A 19,243-nucleotide genomic window follows, 5' to 3' on the forward strand; every position below is an offset into this window, starting at 1 on the left:
AGAGAGTTTGTGTCTTAACGCAGTTCCATAGCATATGGATCAGATCTGCTCCTTCCGTCCCGCACCAGTTACATTGTGCTTGATTGTTCTTATTAAACTTTGCTAGTTTACTTGGGGTCAGGTAGGTGCGGTACAGCACATTGATTTGTATTAATCGGAATCTCTGGTTCCTTGACACCTCCTTCGGTAACGACAGTGCCCTGAGCCATTCGTTGTCAGACATTTCCTGCCTCATGTCCATTTGCCAGCGGGCCCTCATTGCTTCGCTTCGAGGGTTGGGGATGTTGCGCAAAATGCTGTATATCTGTGATACTACCTTCCCACCATCGTTCAGGTTGTATATCAATGTCAGAAAGGGATCAGCCTCCGGTTCCTCAGGCCAGGTGGCCCATCTCGTTCGGGCTATGTTCCGGAGCTTTTGGTACCACAGGAATTGTCCGGCGTGGATGTCCTCCTTCTCCCGTATTTCGGCAAATTCTCTAAATATGCCGTCCACGTAGAGGTCGCCCCAAGTATATAGCCCTTTCCTTTCCCACGATCTGATGTTGTTCAGGCTAACGTGTGTTTCGCCTAGGCCAGACAATATCGGCACTTCTTGGTAGTATGGTTGTTTCAGATGCTGGATCATCATAGCTCTGTGCCATATTTTCTTGCCCAGGTCTGCCAGGAATGGTGGTTTGCACATAAGGTTTTTAGGGGCCCAGATCAATTCTTTCAGCCGAAGCGGCTTTATCAGCCCTTGCAGCAGGGGGGACTCGGAAGTGACATCGTCTGCTAGCCATTTGGATACATGGCTCAGTTGGGCCGCCAGGTAGTATTTTTCTAAGTTTGGTAGTTGAATTCCGCCCTGCTCATACGGCAGGACCAGCGTGGATAAGGCCACCCGGTGTCTGCCGTTTCCCCACAGTAATTCCTTGATTATTGCGTCAAGGAGTTGGAAAAAGGGTTTTGTAATGTAGAAGTGCACATTTTGAAATCCGTATAGGAATCTGGGGAGAATGATCATTTTAGCTATTGAGGCCCTGCCTAGTATAGACAATGGGAGCTTTGCCCAGAATTTTATGGATTTCCGAAGTATGGGTACCGCTGCCTTCGTGTTATGCTCATGCATCAGCTCCGGGGTGTGCATTACTAGGATCCCAAGGTAACGGAAAGCCGTCGTCCGCCACTCAACGCCCACCTTGGGGAGTTCATCGGTGCTTCTATTTTTCAATCCTGCTAGTGGGAACAAGCAGGATTTAGTTTTGCTGAATTTAATGCCAGAGTATTTGGCATAGTTGTCAAGGACGTCCAATATTGTCGGGACATTTTTATGGGGGTTATTTACGTATATCAGGACGTCGTCGGCATATATTGAGATGATGTGGTCTATTCCTGCCAGCCTAATCCCTGCATCAAAGAACTGGTTTCTAAGGTAAATTGCTATGGGTTCTAATCCCAGAACGTAAAGCATGGGAGAGAGTGGGCAGCCCTGCCTAGTGCCCCTTTGGATGTCCCAGGCTTCCGACACGTATTTCCCAGATTTGAGCCTAGCCCTCGGATTATTGTATAGGATCTTAACCCATTTGATGAACCTTTGGCCAATTCCAAATCCCTCCATAACCGCTATAAGCCACTCCCAGTATATGGAGTCAAACGCCTTAATGGCATCTAGAGATAGTAGTGCTAGTTGTTCGTCACATGTGTTGGTTTGGGCTATGATATGTTGAAGCCTTCGCAAGTTCAGGGACGTGCTTCGGCCCGGTATAAAACCATTCTGGTCTATGTGTATGACGTCTCCAATCACTTTAGAGAGTCGGTTTGCTAGGATCGTCGTCAATATTTTGACGTCCTAATTTAGCATAGCGAGCGGTCGGTAAGAGTCACATTTATCGGGAGGTTTATCGGGCTTGAGCATTGGTATCACCAGGGTTTCTCTCATGCTGTCTAGTAGGATGCCTTCTTCGTAGGCTTCTAAGAAGACCTGGTGTAGTAGGGGGGTCGGGGAAGGTTCAAATGCTTTATAGAACTCGGGGGGAGCCCATCGGTCCCTGTGGTTTTACATGTGGCTAGGGAGCGAATGGCTTCTGATATGTCCTCTTGTGTGATGTCAGAGTCTAGGGTATCGGATCGTGTTGGCGATAGTCTGGGTAGCCCTATTTCTTCTAAGGTGTCCAAGATTTGTTCTTGCGGGACTTTTTCTGTATGAGAATATAGTCTGGCATAGTAAGCTTTGAAGGCATCATTGATGCCCTGTTGGGTACCATGCACTACACCATGTTCATCCTGTAGTGTCGTGGTTATGTGTTTAGGGTGCTCTCTTTTACAAAGCCAGGCTAGTAACCGGCCAGGTTTGTCCGCTTCTGAGTGTGTTCTGTTTGTTCTGGTTATGAAATCAAATTTGGCTAATCTGTCCCATGCTCCTGAGCAGTCCTCCCTAAGAGTTCTGAGGTCATTTTCCCTCCCGGGGGTATCCACTGGAGTGGATTCAAGTATTAATATCTCACATTCTTTCTGTTCAAGAGCGGTCTTTAGGGTTCTCCTGATTCCTCCGGCTTTCGCTATAACTTCCCCTCTCGTAACTACTTTTAGGGCGTCCCATAATGTACTGGCGTGTTCGACGCTACCTGAGTTTTCGGTTATGTAGTTCTCTATAACTTCATGTAGTTCCTCCCTGAAAGCTGGATCTATTAAGGCCTCGGTGGGCATTCTCCACATGGGGATGGGTGGTCTGGGGCTATTGTGTCGCCAGTCTAGCAGTAGGGGGGAGTGATCGGAGATAGTCCTCCCTAGGTATTGCGTATCTCTTACTTGGGGTAGGTGTTCTCTGCTTATGAAGAAGTAATCAAGCCTGGTGTGGAGTTTGTGGGGTGATGAATAGTATGAGTAGGCCCTTTCGACTGGGTGTAATTCCCTCCACGTGTCGGTCAGATCCAGTTCCTTTAATAAGGTGACTAGGGATAGTGGCTGCGGAGGGACCCTTCTGTGGGGACCAGGATCTGTCCAGTTCTGGGTCATGAACACAGTTAAAGTCGCCTCCCCACAAAAAGAGGCCCTCCCTGTACTGCACCATCTTGGAACCCAGTATTTTCAGGTGGTTGGGGATGTTGTTGTTGGGGAAGTATGAGTTAACTATGCAAATCTTTGTGCTCAAGGGTGCCCCATATTATGAGGTATCTGCCCTCTGGGTCCATTTCCGTTTTATGCAGGTGGATTGGTGTTCGTGGGTTGATCCAAGTGTAAACCCCTCTGGCGTATTTAGAGTAGGGTGCTCCAAAGCCCTGTCCCCCCCCAGTGCTCATTAAGCTTTGCGTTTGCTTCCTTGTCACAGTGTGTCTCTTGTATCAGGGCTATGTCTACTTTTTTCCTGCTTAGGTAGGATTTGATTCTGTTTCTGCGAAGGTAGGTGCCCAGGCCCCTTACGTTCCAGGTCAGTATCCTAATGTGCGTTGCCATCTAGGTTATGTTGGAGGCACGGGAGGGTCTTGCTTCTCCCTGGTATGTCTGCATTCTCATCTAGGGCCTCAAGGTCATCCCTTGCTCGTGGACTCCCGCCCCTCCCAGCCACCGTTCTGGCCCCCTGGCCCTCCAGTTGTGCTTTTTCATTTGGAGACCAACTAACTACTTCAACTACCATTCCGGGGAATGGATTAACACTACAAAACAACAAGAAGAAACTGCCCCCAGCAGTTGTTTCAAACTCACAAAGCTCGGGGGCTCCCAAGCCTTCCATACCTCTCCAGGTCTTCGGGTTCGGGCAGTGTGTAGCTACGTTGACTACACCTTGTCTGTTGGGGGGGTTCAGCAGCTGTCTTGTGATTGGGGCTCCTGTTTCCTGCCCAATCTTTCTGTTTCCTTGATGCGGATCTGGGTTCAATCGTTACGTTCGATTTCACTTGCATTGGACTCTTGCGGAGTCATCTTTCGCTGCTTTTCGCCTGTTCCTCTGTGTCTTCCGCTAGGTTGTTGTGTTCGAGCCATAGGTTTGCCGCGGCCAGGGTTTCCAAGAAGATCGCCTTCCCTTTGTGTATTATTTTAAGTCTTGCTGGGTACAGCAGCATGTATTTAAGATTCAGTTTGCGTAGCCTGGCCTTTATAGGTACGAAGGAATTTCTTGCCCGCTGCACCACCGGCGTGTAGTCAGGGTACATGACTACTAATGCATCATTTCTTTTGATCTCTCCCCCTTCTCTGGAGAACCTCAGTATAGTTTCTCGGTCCCTGAAGTTCAAAATTTTTGCAATCATAGGTCTCGGGTAAGACCCTGGGGGTGGGCGTTTCTGGAGAGATCTGTGGGCACGTTCCACGGAGAACCCCTGGGTGAGGTTGCCTGCCCCAATTTCCTGTAGCAGCAATGATTCTATGAATTCTGTGGGGTCTGAGCCCTCCATGCCCTCCGGGATTCCCAAGATTCGAACGTTGTTCTGTCAGGCCCGGCCTTCTGCTTCCTCGGACCTTGCTTCTAGTCTTGCCACCGTTTTCTAGCGCTTTGACCTTCGCTTGTAACCCCTGCGTCGCCTCTGAGGTCTCACGTGTGGTGGCTTCTGTGGCGGTGACTCTTTCAGCCAGGTTTCGGGCATCTTGCCTTATTAATTGGAGGTCTGATATTATCTCCCCCCTCATGTCCTCTACCGTTGTTCTCAGTGCTGCGATTGCCTGAAGGATCTGTGAGTCACGAGGGTCTGCCGCCGGTGTTGGTGCCTCGGCCATGTTGTTCTCCGCGTGTGGTATCTGTTGTTTCGGTTTGGGAGTAGTAAATGAGTCCATCGTTATGTTTTTTGATCTGCCTTTGGGAGGAGACATTACACCGCCTGATGGTTCTGGTTTTGCCAGTGCCAGTTTTTGGTTAGTGGCCCCGATGAGTTGTGAGGGTCTCTCCTCCGGGGATCGTTTCAGAGCTGAGTCACACCTTGGCTTGGTGCTCGTGTTCTCCCCCGTTGGCCGTGAGGGGTGGTTAGATGGTTCCACAGTCCCGCTATAACCGCGTCATTGTCCGTCCGTGGCGCCCCCCCGGCGCGACCCACAGCGGATTGTCCGTGGTCTTACAGTTCGGGTAGCTGGGTGAGTGATGGCTCTCCCCGGGGTTTGGTGGTGTGGAGCAGATCTGAGCGTTGGTCGCCGCCGCACCCTGCAATTAATGGGGGGGCGGTGGCCCCCGCCGGTGGGTGGCGGTGTGGGGGCGTGTGTCCGCTCGTAAGGGCAGGCACTTACTTCTAGTATGCTGGTCGGGGATGCGGTTGCCTTTCCTGATCCGGGCCTTGTCCCGGGCTGGGTGATCCGTGGGTTTCCAGCTGGGGCCCTCACCGATGCTTCTGCGTGTGCTCGCGCCGGCGGGCCGGCAGGGACAGCTATCGGCGGCGCAGGATCCCCGAGGGTCCTACCGCCAGCCGCCTCGCTCCGCTTTCTGGCCGCCGCAAGGTTCTCCGCTTTCTTCCTCCGCGGGGCGATGCAGCGGGGGCCCGACGGTCGTCCGCTTCCTGTGCTTGGTGGAGGAGTGTGGTTATGGCCGCAGTCCGCCCCTCGATCCTACGCTCTCGGCAGGCCGTAGCGTTGTGGGTCCCACGGTCAGGCCGCCATCTTGGACGTCTTGGGGGGGAGTTTCAGGGCGCTTCGTTCTCGGCGTTATCCGCTCCGATTTTCTCCGATATTTTCGCCGGTCCCCCAGAGGTGGTTCACCTATGGCTCAGCTGAGTTTCAGCGTCAAAAATGCATTATTTCGGCCGCGATTGTTCGCGCTTCAGGATCATGGGCAGGAGCTTCGTGGAGAGCAGTCTTCACTCCATGCGTGCTGGCCACGCCCCCCCTGGTGCAGCGACATTATGATAGACGGGCATCTGTGAGAGAATATGAAATGAGACCAGATTAACAACTTTAATTTCGGAAAGGGAAACCTAAAAACTCTAAATTCCTTGCAGCATGGCAAGGGCCATACAGAATTGTAGATCATGTTTCAACCTGTGGTCTACAGAATTGCTAAAAAGGAGGGAGAATTAATAGTGGAACATTGTCCATGCTAATCAAATTAAACCTTTTCACCGGAAACATGAAGTGAAAAGGAGTCCTCCTCAGGATGCAGCCATAGATAAAAATCACACAGGAATTTCCTGCCCTAGAGGTCCGGGGAAGGAACAACAATGGACAAGTAACACAAAAATGGAGAAAAAAGGGTGGGGGTGTTTTTTTTTTTTTTTTTTTTTTTTGCGTGCACTGTTTATTTTGCACATTTAAAAACGCAGGATTCACATTTACAACTTAACATTAAATGGCATTCATCTCCATAGAAAATAATATTCAAAATTCGAGATAAAAACAAAACGATCCCTTTTTAAAATCAACAAATTGATTAATATTTGTGCTCATTTTGAATCTATTCAATTCCAAACCATACTGCCTTCCTATTATTCAGACCCCCTATTTCATCCTTTATAGCTCGCCTCCAGATCTACAAATCTGCTGCGTTCACGCCAACCGATTCTGCCCCTTTCAAGGTTGCCCAAAATTGGTCTGCACTTTTAGATACCCTCTCAAGTAGAGGCCTGTCGGGGCCACACATGAGGTCAATATATACCTGCTCGTCTCAACTTCGCAAAGACAAAGTCTACACACCTTGTCCTGTGCTTCTACCTTCCTCCAATTACTGGTGAATTCTTTAGTCCACAATATATTTAGGCGAAGTTGCATTGTGAATCTCCTCAACTCAGGAATTGACCTTTTGGTTAAGTAACTACGTGGCTTACCGCACTTGAAACCCTGAGGTGAATTCCCTGTACCTCTTGAGGCCATATAGTTAATGCCCATATCCAAATCACATGATTTTCTCTTTATTATTTTAAAAAAAAATAATTTTAAATAGTCCCAATTCAAACGAATATTTTTCTGTGAACACAAATGTCCATGATATAGTTCTGTCGAACCTTCTGCGGTTCTTTACCTAGCAATTGTAAGAAGTTGTTCGAACTGCAGCTTGTTTTACCCAATTTAGAATAGAACTGCACCTTTTTTATCGACCACAATGAGGATAGAGATTGCAGGCCATATTCGAGTCTGAGGGCTTTGACTGGAGCTCCTTTGGGTAGATTAATAATTGAACGTAATAGTTTCGCCTCAAGCTTATCCAGCCAAGTTACCATATACTTATGGTAAAACCAGGATTGCAGTTATTATACTGGCTTTATAAATTTGGAAGAACCCAAACAGTGCACAGAGCCTGTGGTAAAGGTGCATCGAATTAATAAAAAGGTTCACTGCCACCAGCCATTAAAGTTAAGTTTGTCCTTGTAAATTGCATTTAAAATGAGAAAAGGTATACTTATCTCCCAGCATTCCACATAGGGTGGGTGTAAGAGGAGCTGGTCTCGCCTAAGAAAATGTAAAAGTGATCCAAATATCTGTTCTACCTTTGGGAACTGTCGTTCTCTCAAGGTTAGCCAGAGAAAGTTAAAAGGGGAGCCCCTAGGGCAACCCATCAACAATAGGCACTTATTGCCAAAACGTTTTCAAAGATAACTTTTAAAAGACATTATGGAGAGTCTTAAAAATGACACCCATAAAAAGAGTAAAATATTCTGTGTGTGTGGAAAAAGGTTACCACTCGGAGGTAGAAGGAAAAATAATCCATAAGTAAAAGCAAAACGTTCAGGGGTTGACACAGGCCTGGAAGATTTATCATTGCTAGGAAAATCTTACTGAACGAGTACCACTAGGTCTAATTGAAAGCTCCTGCAGAAGGGTAGTCTGTCATGTGGGTGGGCTGAGCAGTGTTAGATGGAGCTCGGGTTGGTATCTAAAGCCATGCCTCCAGGATGTACTTTTTAGGAAGTCCATTGTTAATGTAACAGCCTACATGTATCCTACTGGCTTTTCTGCATAACCAAGATCGGGAGAAGATTTAAGTTTTATGTATACAGAGCGACTTTTCCGTAATCTGCGTTGCACCCCTGCATAAATCAGCCAGGTGAGTTTTTGTTCTGTAGGCATGTGCCCATCACCGAGATCTATGAAGATAGATGGCGAAGAGGGATGGGGGGGGGGGGGCAAAATGGACTACTTATGCCTTTTGAAGCATTACTTAATAGATGTGTCCTCTAGCGTGGATGCTTCTTTGGGCATCTATTTGGCATGTTGGCTTGAATCGTGTCGGCCTATGCAGTCCCATCTTACCCAATAATACATCTCTGTGGAACCTGTCTTTAAAAGTATGGAAGGATACAGCACGCGATGTAGGAGGGAAATCCTACTTTCACGGTTATTTATGTACTCTTCGTTTATCTTGATGAACCTGTGTACTTGTGCTAAACAAAGGGACAATAGAAAGATCAGCCTGTTTGGTGGCAGGAACATTCTACCAAACGTGAGAGGTTGGGCGGGATGGAGTAAGGCTACAGAAATTCCTCTCATCCCCCATTGAATTCCTATTTATCAATTAAACTTTGCCCACCAAATAGTTTCTAGTATTTTTTTTTAAACATGCCATGCGACATTTGATCAAATATGGTAGCAAAGGCCAGCTCTTACTTCCTACAAAATTAGGCAAATTATTACATCCTTAAAGTCAGGTTGCTTTAGAAAGCGTGGTCCAATGTAAGTGGCAGGGATCCACATGCCTCATGCATACAAACACTGCTTGGTTTGAGAAAGATTGAACATTGCAGAGAAGTTGGGGAACTTGGTGGTTTTCTTGCAGGGTTTTTGGTAGCCTTGCTTGAATATGCCACTGGATTTCAGATTTTCAACGTGAAACCCAAGTGCTAATTGCTGCACACATCACTGCTTTAAAACCCTCTGCATTCGGTGTTGCTGATTGTTGCATCATTGCTGTGTTTTTCTGTGTAGTGTTTGGCATCCTATTAAAACTGCAGGAATAATTTGAATAATATTCAGATACCTTCAAAACAATGTTAAGTTAACACCACAAATTAGTTTTTTGTGTGAAGAATCCTTTGGAATTAAAATAGATCATAGTGTACATTATTAGATGAGAATAACTAATTTACCCCTCCAAGATTATCTTTATGAAAATGTGACCCTCAATTCAAACACATGGCACCATTTGTTACCAATCTGCAGAAATTAAATTGCCGAAAAGGTTTAAAGTAAAGGCTTCAAATGGTGCCTATTTGCCAGTAAATTATTTTGTCTCCAATTGATTCATTCCTTCTTTCTTCTCTTTTAGGTGTATGCTTGCATGATGGTATTCTTCTTAAGCAATATGATCGAAAACCAGTGTATGTCCACAGGAGCATTTGAAGTCACATTCAATGGTGGGTCCCGACTAAATGAAAGGGGGGTGAGGGGGCATACAACTTTTATTTTGACGTGTTATAAATGATTACTTTATTGGCACTCTCTGGAAAATGCCTGTTAAAAGCTTTCAAGATCTATATTCCTAATTTAAGAATTAAGCATTAAGGAGCTATCCAACCTGCATTTGAAAGTTCTTCATTGCATTTCTCATAATTTGACAATGCGTTATGGAGCAGCCTGCCATATTAAGTTATCTGGTGGTAAGGCGTAGCATACCTATTTTTGGAACTCAATAAGCAAACCTCGTCAGGCTATAGTTAACAAATGTCATTCCACAATTGCAGCTATTTGGCTTGAGAAAGGGGCACAGGTGGAAAATATGCTGCATAACCATTGTATGCATTAATGTGATTTGATGTAACAGATTTTAAGTACATGTTTTAACAATCTGACGTTATAGACTATTAGTCTGGTCTACATCAACATTACATCTGTCAATTGTTCTGGCATTGTGCACTGGAGTTGGCTACAACCTAAAGCAGTACGTGAAAATGTGTGCCCTTGACAAGCAAAGTGCATCAAGCATCAATCTGCAAGAATGGTTAAAACTGACTGCTTGCATAGCACATCTGGTTTAACGAATGTCATTTTTTTACAAACATGCACCATTTTTTGTTATTGCATACACATCACTTGGTAAAGAATTCACAAAAAAAGAATGCAGAACTTTATTTCCTTTACACACGCACATGCGCCCGATCACTATGGATGCTTATTTCATGTCTTCAGTTCAGTTATGCCCATTGATCAAATACTTATATATTTTATTTATTATGAAAAGTTTGTTAGCAAAATAGTTTTTTTTCTCCAAAGATGACCTGTAGACTGCAAGTGTTGACACAACTTGCTCACAGAAACCATTTATTTCGGGCAGTGTTTGGCTTTTAATAGTCACATGCAAGGAGCCAAGTTGGGAGGAGTGATCTACTCCCTGGGCTGGTGATCCACAAGTTTTCTAAAGAGAAATTGCTCTTCGCTTCTCCAATCTCCTCTGTGAGACCACCATCCAGGCTGAGGGATCCACAGACAGATTGAACCCTGAGGCCTGAAAGCCTTGCTGGAAGCGAAACACCACTATGCTCCAGCCTATCTGCTTTAGAGCTGACCAATGCTTAGGTACAGGTTTGGGGGGTAAAGGGATGGAAGTGCCTCTTGCTGCTACATGCGGGAGTAGAACAAGTATGCATGGGAATGTTAACTTTTTCTGATCACCATTCCTGTGGAATTTCTTTATCAACACAGATTGCATTAACCGAAATCCCTAGAGCTGCCACAGTTATACTTCTGATCTCACGGAGTAAAATCACCAACTGGTAAGCTCCAAGACATCCCCAAATTTGGAGTCCGGAAACATGGCTACACACATTGTGACCCACTTCGACATTACCTCATAATGGCAGACTGATGTTTTAGGCTTTTGGTCTGTTAAGTGGAGCAATCTAGCTATTACACCAAGAGGAAGGAAAAGAGACTTCAGCCTGAGAGTGCTTACAAGAGTGAAGTGAAACCCATTTGGAGCAAGTGAGGAGAGCCCTTACTAACCCAAGTTGCAGGGTGTGTTCCAGCAAAGCAGCAGAGGCATGCACTTCTGTCCAGGTTCAGACAAAGGAATCACAAGCTCGACTGGGTCTGAACAGTGCAGCAGCAGCAAAGGACAATCTTGCTGTTCCACTTGAAGAGCCTGTGAAAATACATCTTGACACAGTGCTTCTCGGAAGACTGTGAGGAAGTAAAACAGCAAAGACTTAAGGACAGCATCTTCTTCAGTTACAGACTTGATTCCAGGTGGGTTGTGAGTAATGGCTTGGTGCCCTCACAGATGTACACTTGTATAGAGCTTGGAGCACCATGAAAACTGACCAGAGCTTAATCTTTGATCAGCACATGGCAATCAACATGCATCTTTGGGGGGAGGGGTGGTTGGGGGGGGCAGGGCTTCAATCAGGCTTCTGCCCAGGTCATGGCACGGAAACCACCCTACTAGACTTAAAGAACCAGCTAGAGAAAATGATGCCCGCCGCCAAACCAGCACTACTACTTGATCTCTCTGCCTTCGACTTGATTGACCACAAGATTCTTTGCCAACACCTATCCACAGCAGCCAAAGTGTCTACACAAGCATCTAGATGGATCGCCCCTGTTGGGCAAGATTTGGTGCAGTACCCTTTGGGTGCACTACAACAAACCTTTACCTCCTGGCAATAGGAACCCAACCTTTGGTATAAGTCTACTTCACAGGATGGTAGTGCTGCTGAGCAGCCAGGATTATCTCAAGAGGGGTTAATGTGAGCAGTAAGGAGGTTACACAGAGATTCACAGTGACAAGTATCCAAATAAACACTTAGACTCAAGGTTTCTTAATTAAACAATTATTTAACAGTCAGTTTAATCCTTCTTCAGAATGGGCAATATAATAGTAACGCACAAATACACTTAGTTTCTCTAAATCTGCAAGTACCCATTTGGGATGGCAGACAGACACTTCCTTCCTATACCCTCAGGTGACTTAAATAGTTGGGACACTGTGGACAATATATCACTGGTACATTTAGAGCAATACTGAGATGGGTGTCAAACTAAAGAGGTTTTAGAATAAGACGAGATCACACATATATTCTGAAGCAGGGAAGTACTTTTGAACCCCCCAATGCAAAGTAAATTAACATTTTCCTGGGAGGAAGGGAAGGCACAATCAGTGGGAACAAGCCATTCAGGGAGTCAGGGCAGCCAATGTCAATTGGGCAAAGGTCTAGGCGAGCTGAAGCACTTCTTGCTGGTAAGTAAAAGTCTTGCACAATGTTTTAGAAGTCTTTGTAGAAAAAGTAGAATCAATGTAGGGCCACAAGCTGGGAGGCTTATGAGTGGTAGAAGATGCAAGCAACTCTACAGGAGCAACCAAGACAAGTCTCAACTAAGAACAAGTAAGGCTACACAACAAGAGGTAAGTCCCCTTAGTTTACAGTTCCTTTGGTTAGAATAAATGGTTCCAGCTGGCTTCTGTTTCTGTGCAGCTCTGTAGATCCTGGCCCTCAGTCATGGGGACAAGAGGGAGGACTTCTGGGGACTCCTACACTGGGACGGTCGGCAACCGCAAAGGGCAAACTTCAATTCAGCGGCACTTCAGTTTCAACTCCTCGTGTCTCAGCAAATAGCAGCACTGCTGACTCTCGGACACCACACTAGACTTTCCTCACATCTGGGGTTCAGCACTCTGTTGAAGTGGCTCTGGCTTGGTCAGTCCTGATTCGAAGGAGTCCGTAGGATCTTCCTAAGGCTCGAGACCAAACGCCCGCCCGATTTGATGTTCCTCTCCCTGGCACTTCGGTTCCAGCAGCAGTGGAAGTACAGCCAGCTCCGAGAAATGTCCAAACGATTTCACTTTGGAGTTGATTGGTCCCACCAACTCAAGGGGAGAAGGGGAGAAGTCGTCCTTGCAGGGCTTCGCTGGTCGAGGTGAATTCCGAGCTTCAGAACAGCAACACGGCTTCACCGGGCAAACAAACGATCCAGGAGCTGCAGCAGGCGTCTCTTCCAAGTTCTTCTTCGGATTCGTTAGTCCAGTGGTTGAGACTGCCCTCCAAGCCAAAAAGCCTTGCCTTTTATGCAGGTTTCTCCCATTAATTCCTGCCTAGCTGTCAGTCAAACAGCTGGGTGGCTGTCCTTGCCGGACAGCCAGCCGGCCAATCACCTTTGGGTGCATTCCTTTAACCAAAGGGATGAGCACAGGGAGTTTCGGGCCCCTCCCTCAATTCTGCCCCTGCCAGACAGTCTGGAACCAGAGGCGGGCTTCATTCGTGAATCCCGCCAAAGACAAAATTAACAAAGGGACCAAACCGGTTTGGCACACAGTCAATCTCAAAAAGGACCTTTCCATCAAGAAATGGCGAATAAAGACTTGGCCATTTTGACAAAATGGGCACTCATGGGTGCTTTACTGCAGCTGCGAACGCAGCCTGCGGTAAAAACTCCCAATGGTAGTTAAAAGTAAACTGCCACCAGCCATTAATTGTAGAAAGAGTAACATAAGTGTTACATGAAAAACTAGACAAAGGGGATACTAAGTAACCCCTCCAGCATCCTATGGTAAAATAGTGTGTGCTGGTTCTAGAAAGTTACACCATAATGCTCTTGGAAACAGTAGTTTATCCAAGAGAAGGTATTAAAAACTTGGGGATGTCTGAAAGACTTCCCTGTGCCACTGCACTGAAGGTGCTGGGTGTCACAATGTAAACATATTATGCCTATGGAGTTTGACTCTAAAATCAAAAGAAACAGTGTTCAAATCACAGAAAGATACATGAGAGAGTGGGGAAAAAAGTCTCACTCCAGGTTAAAAAAGTCTTTGCAGCAAAAGTGCTGGGAGTCTCAAAGGTAGAGGGGAATTAGCACATTTCTGAGAATTCTCCCTAACAGACTCCTTCCTGGAAGGCAGAACGATCAAAGTCTTTGCAGACAAAGCAAGCGCCTCCTCGCCGCCAATCTCGTGAGGCGTCCTCCAAGGTTCCCATGTCTTCCCCACGTTCTACAACATTTTCCCCAAAACTTTGTTTGTCATCCTCTACTTATTAGGCATCTCCTATACCTTTTACGCCAATGAGACCCAAATCCTCCTTCCCTTCTCCTGCGACCACAGCACCGACTTGGCCAAACTCTGTGCAGTTTACAAAACTATCCAGGCCATGATGGCTAGGCACCGTTTGTGCTTGAATGATGAAAAAACTTAAATCCTCCTAGTAGGAACTTCAGCAGTGCTCAAACTTGATCAGCTGTGCACCACCTCCATTGACTGCATTTCTATCCCCATCTTTCCCTCAGTAAAAACAGAGTATACCTTGACTCCTTTCCCTCACCCGCGAAGTCAATGCCATCGCCTCCTTGGCAGCCTACACCACCAAATTTATTAACGCTCGTCAGCCGTTCCTTTCATCAGACAGTTGTCTCACCATCAACCGAGCTACCATTGGCTTGAGACTGGATTACTGCAATGCTCTTTTTGCTGGTACCTCTACACGCAACATACAAAAATTCAAGGTATTCAAAACTATCCCCTCGGAGCTTCCCTTAACATCCAGAGGCAAGATCGCATTTCAGCTGCAATAAAGTGTCCATTGGCTCCATATTGTGGCTGGGTCTCCTTTAAGATACTGGCAATTATCCACAAATGACGCTCGAACTCAGCACTGTCTTCTCTCTCACAGAAGATTGTCAAAACCCACTCAGAGACCGACCAGAACTGCCTACACCTGCCACCACCACCAGCTGAAATTCAGATTGGAGATGGCTGGCGGGCAAGCTTTCCAGTTATCGCTACTAAACTCTGGAATGCCTTCTCCCTCACCTTGAGAGCTGAACAGTGATGATGGGTGTTTTTTGTAAACACTCAAATCTGGCTCTTCATCGAGCACAGTACGGATGCCCCCACCTAAACAATTTCTCCCCTCAATGCTGTAACACTCACCTGTGAAACATTCATTGCGTAATATGACTATGTAATTGTATCTGCAACAGTGCTGTCATGCCTCTGGGTTTAGTGCGCTTAAGAAATGTAAAAATAACCCTCTGAGCCTTCCTGCGCTGTGGTTCCATGGTGCAGGGTGCTGGGCCGTGTCCAGCCACAAACATGGGGCTTCATGCTATAGTGTCTTCATCTCCTCTTGATACCTACCAAATGTAAAATGGATGGAGCAAGCCGAAGCCTGCTAAAGCAATATATAAGTAAGATACCTTGGAATCCATCCGCTAATAATTAGAAACGTTATTAGGGGGTCATATAGAATGGTCACCCCTTTCACTGGCTGTAGCTTTTCTATCCATAATGTTGAAGCCCGGTCCTTAAATCAGAACTACTTTAGAAGTCTAGAAGAAGAATCCACTGAGCATTCCTGGTAACTTTTGGAGCTCGTAGCAGAGCTTTCTTTTTGTTCCTCATTTATTAGTAACTTGTAGCACTCTCAAATTCATGCAGTCTTTAGTGCGTGTATTGAAGGGTGGTGGACATGATTTTTGAGCCGACATAGTATAGGGGAAAAGATTCCAAGATAATACCGACCAAAGTGTTCTGCAAGGTCAAATATGCCTGTCGTGAGGTTTCCTCTGAAGATTGAGGGTATCCTTAATGCTAATTGAAAAGGGAAGAGGGCAAAGCAATACAGAGTCTTGGGTATTTACTGGCACTCCTCTTTAGAGAGGCTTATGTAGTCAAATTAGAAAGGGAGATAACTCGGCATCTGCTTGAAAGACATTGTATTGATTTAAGCTTTTACATTTGGATCCGTCCTGAAAAGGTCTTGGGGCCATAAGTTACCTTAATAGCACAAAGTAGCCCAATGACATTTTGCTAATATCTGACTTTGCTCTTTATTTTATTTTTATATTGCTTTGAGCGCGTAAACCCAAAGGCGTAAAATTGCTGTTGAATAAAAACAAGACATAACTAATAGAACACGGAGCCAACAAGAAATAGTACTCCAATGACTAGGAAGACCCACTCAAAAGGGGACAAATTAAGTAAAGAATTCTCTAAAGGGAAATGTTTTCAGAGTCTTCTTAAGACGCAAAGATAGTGAAACCTCAAACACAATGCTAAGTGTTCCGCAAAGCTGAAGCGGCGGTTTTGAAAGATCTGCCACAGCTGTGCTTAAAGCATTTGTTGGTTAAGAATTGCTGTGAACTGGAGCAGAGAGAACAAGCTGGTTTATATGACCGCAGTCAAGCCTTCAGATAAGAGGTAGCTTGACCATGCATACATTTATGTATTCTGGTCATGGCTTTAAACTTCATCCTCTGAGCAACTGGCAGCCATTGGTAACTTTTCAATGTAGGGGAGATGAAAGATCTTCTGACAACATTGGCCACAATCCGATCAGCCGTGTTCTGCAACACCTGAAACCTACATCTCATTTTATTTTTATAAACTGTACTAACATGATGCTGAATTTTTCATTTCACCTGGAGAACCAAAAAACTGATGGTGAGTCACAATGTATTAAATCATTACCATGGGAACCATTTATAGTCATGCAAGGCCTATTCAAAGTTCCAACCACTATGGAGATTAATTGGTTTGGTATTTAATGTTTGTGTACTGTCCTGAATTCACCGATCTCTGGACATTGAATTCTGCTCAGTGATGCTCCACTTTTATTTTGTTGTGAGCAGATTGGAAAAGAACACCATCTCCCTTCCCCAAGTTGAGCCTTGTGCAGCCAGTGAAGGAACATATGTCCTTTAAGTGTCTATTATATTCATAGAGATTTTAATAGTAAAAGCATTATGTAGCTGTGAAACCAAAGTAAACATTTAATGTGCACTACATTTCTAGTGATTGTCTGAAGAATGGTGCGTTTTCATAACCACCACAGATTCCCAACTATTTTAATTCTCAAACTCTGGTGTCTTCTAAGTGCAGTTTGACGGCATGTATGTATACATTGTCACCAGATTTGGCAATATGGTTCTAAAAATCTTTTCACTAAAGCATTTAAATAAAAGAAATACTAAGCTTCCCGTTTCCATCTAATAGCCGAATTAGAAGCCTCATAATTTAATAAGCCTTAATGTAGTTGTGCTTTTAATAATTTGCCAATTTTTCTCGCCTATGTTAGATGTTCCTGTGTGGTCCAAGCTGGAGTCTGGTCATCTTCCGTCATTGCAGCAGCTGGTCCAGATTCTAGACAATGAAATGAAGCTTAATGTGCCCATGGATGCCATACCACATCATCGGTCATAGCAACATCCCTTGACACTTGCAGCATCTTGTAAGTACATTTGTCTGCAAAAGTGTAATGTTGATTGAGAATTTAATAATGTAAAGAATGTTGTCAGCACTGGACCCTCAAATGTGTTAATTCAGTCAATTTTACAACCACCTGTTTGATCTCACCCAAACTGCTGAAGAGCTTGTGCACTCTATATGGAATGTAGAAATAGCAACCGTCCCCTTCGTGTTAACCAAGAAAGGGAAATCCTTTAAAACGCAGGTTTTCACTTTTTTTATATGGTATTTTATACAAAAATAAACCTTGTTTTCCCTTGTGCGAGTGGAAGTTTCCATATGGCTATGAACATGCTTATGTTCCTTTACGGCAGGGGTCTTTAACCCCCGGCTCTCCACGAGGTTAGGACTACCTTCATAACCTCGGAATATGCTGGCTAAAATGTATACGACTAAGTTTAAGACCTTAGGAGTGCTCAAGGTGATTGATATCTAGGGTAACTACTGCATACCCGCCAGCCTTTCTTATGCTTTCCTTTGGTGTTCTGGAGATCAGTGAGCAGTTGGCTGGATGTAAATCAGAGGTCGAGAGAAGCCTGTCTTTGTACGAGGTGGGCTATTCCCTTCCTGTTCAGAGCCCGGGAAACCGCTTCATGGATCGAGCTGCAAATACATTGCCTTGTAAAGGTGCGGTCCACTAAGTAATCCAAGAAATAATCGAAAAGTAGTCAAACATTGAGTATACATGCAGCAAGAACAAACTAGTTTTATTAAAAAAACAGCTGGGAGAAGAAACGGACAGCTCTGTGGAACTGAACTACAAAGCAGAACATTCTAACAATTAGTATAATTCTAACATGTTGATTGTTTGCTTGAAATGAAGCTCCTATACATTGACACATTTAATTGGTGGTTTTCTTTCTCGTGACGAATAAACATATCGCTCCTTGAACATCTGTGTAAAACATGACACTTTGGTTGCTGTCGTTCATAGTGCAAGTTGATAGAATGTTAGGGGCTGATTGTGCAGATATGTTGGAGACGGGTTAAGACGTTAGCATCCCAACGAGAAGGACCACCTTATGAGTGGAAATCGGCAAGGGCAAAACTTTGTTGCTTCCCCAGAACACTGCAATATCCTAGCCCTGATTCGACCCCTTTGCCCCTTGCCCCTGCTCACTCCCCACCTCCCGTACCGATACATGTCAACACTGGTGTTGGGCAAGATTGTATGCACTACCCTTTGGGTGCACTACCAACAACCCTGATCTCCTGGAAGTAGGAACCTAACCTTTGGTATAAGCCTGTACTATACAGGCTGGTAGCATGTTGAGCAGCCAGGCTTATCAAGAGGGGTCAATGTGAGCTGTAGGGGAAGTTACACAGATTCACAGTGCAAAGTATTCAAATAAACTTACACACAAGGTTTCTGGATTAAACAATTATTAATTTAACAGTCAGAGTAAGCCGCCTTCAGAAGGGAGCAATGTAAAGCAACACACAAATACACTTCAGAGAAATGCACATTCTTAGTTTCTAAATCGGCAAATACCAATTTGGGATGGCCCACACTACCTACACCCCCAGGTGACTTCAATAGTTGTGGTGCTGGGGACATTAATATACCACTGTTGCATTTAGAATATTCTTGAGGGGTGTCAACGAAAAGAGGATTCAGAACAGACAAGTATTCACACAATTATTCTTAAGCAGGTAAGTACTTTCACAGAAGAGTCATTCAGGGAGCCAGGCCAGCCTATGTTAAGTTAGCAAAAGTCAAGGTGAGCTGAAGCACTTCTTGCAGGTAAGTAGAAAGTCTTGCACAATGTTTAAAAAGTTTGTCGGCTAGATGAAATCAAAGTAGGGCCACAAACTGATTAGGCTTGTGAGGTAAAGAAGTTGATACCAACTGTACAGATGCAACAAGGACCAGCCTCCAACGAGGACAAGTGTGGTTACACAACAAGAGGTAAGTTCTCTTAGACTGTACAGTAACTTTCGGTTGAAGAAAGTGCAGCAGATGGCTTCTGTTCCTGTGCAGCTCTGCAGATCCTGGTTCCCTGGGCCTCAGTCGTGGGGACTTCTGGGGACTCCTGCTTTGCAATGGGCCGGTCACCGACTGCAACTGGCAATCTTCAAATGAGTGGCACTTCGGTGTTTCCGCTCCTCGCGTCTACTGCAAATAGCAACACTGTGGTTCCTGGCTGTCGTGATGGGCTTTCCTTGCATATGGGTCTCGCACCCTGT

The 19,243-nt window shown here is 45.3% G+C and overlaps 1 protein-coding gene across 1 annotated transcript in view; it reads left to right on the plus strand.

Annotated features, from left to right (window-relative positions):
• The window catches only part of SELENOT (selenoprotein T), a 188,257-nt gene that overhangs the window by 153,928 nt on the left and 15,086 nt on the right, over positions 1–19,243 (plus strand). Inside the window, exons 4-5 of the mRNA XM_069618379.1 lie at positions 9,152–9,239; positions 16,887–17,039. Of these exons, the coding sequence (XP_069474480.1) occupies positions 9,152–9,239; positions 16,887–17,011 (213 nt within the window). The 3' untranslated portion in view covers positions 17,012–17,039. The remainder of the gene's footprint in view (positions 1–9,151; positions 9,240–16,886; positions 17,040–19,243) is intronic.

Source organism: Ambystoma mexicanum, chromosome 10 (genome assembly GCF_040938575.1).
Source record: "Ambystoma mexicanum isolate Mex_15411 chromosome 10, UKY_AmexF1_1, whole genome shotgun sequence".
NCBI lineage: Eukaryota > Metazoa > Chordata > Amphibia > Caudata > Ambystomatidae > Ambystoma > Ambystoma mexicanum.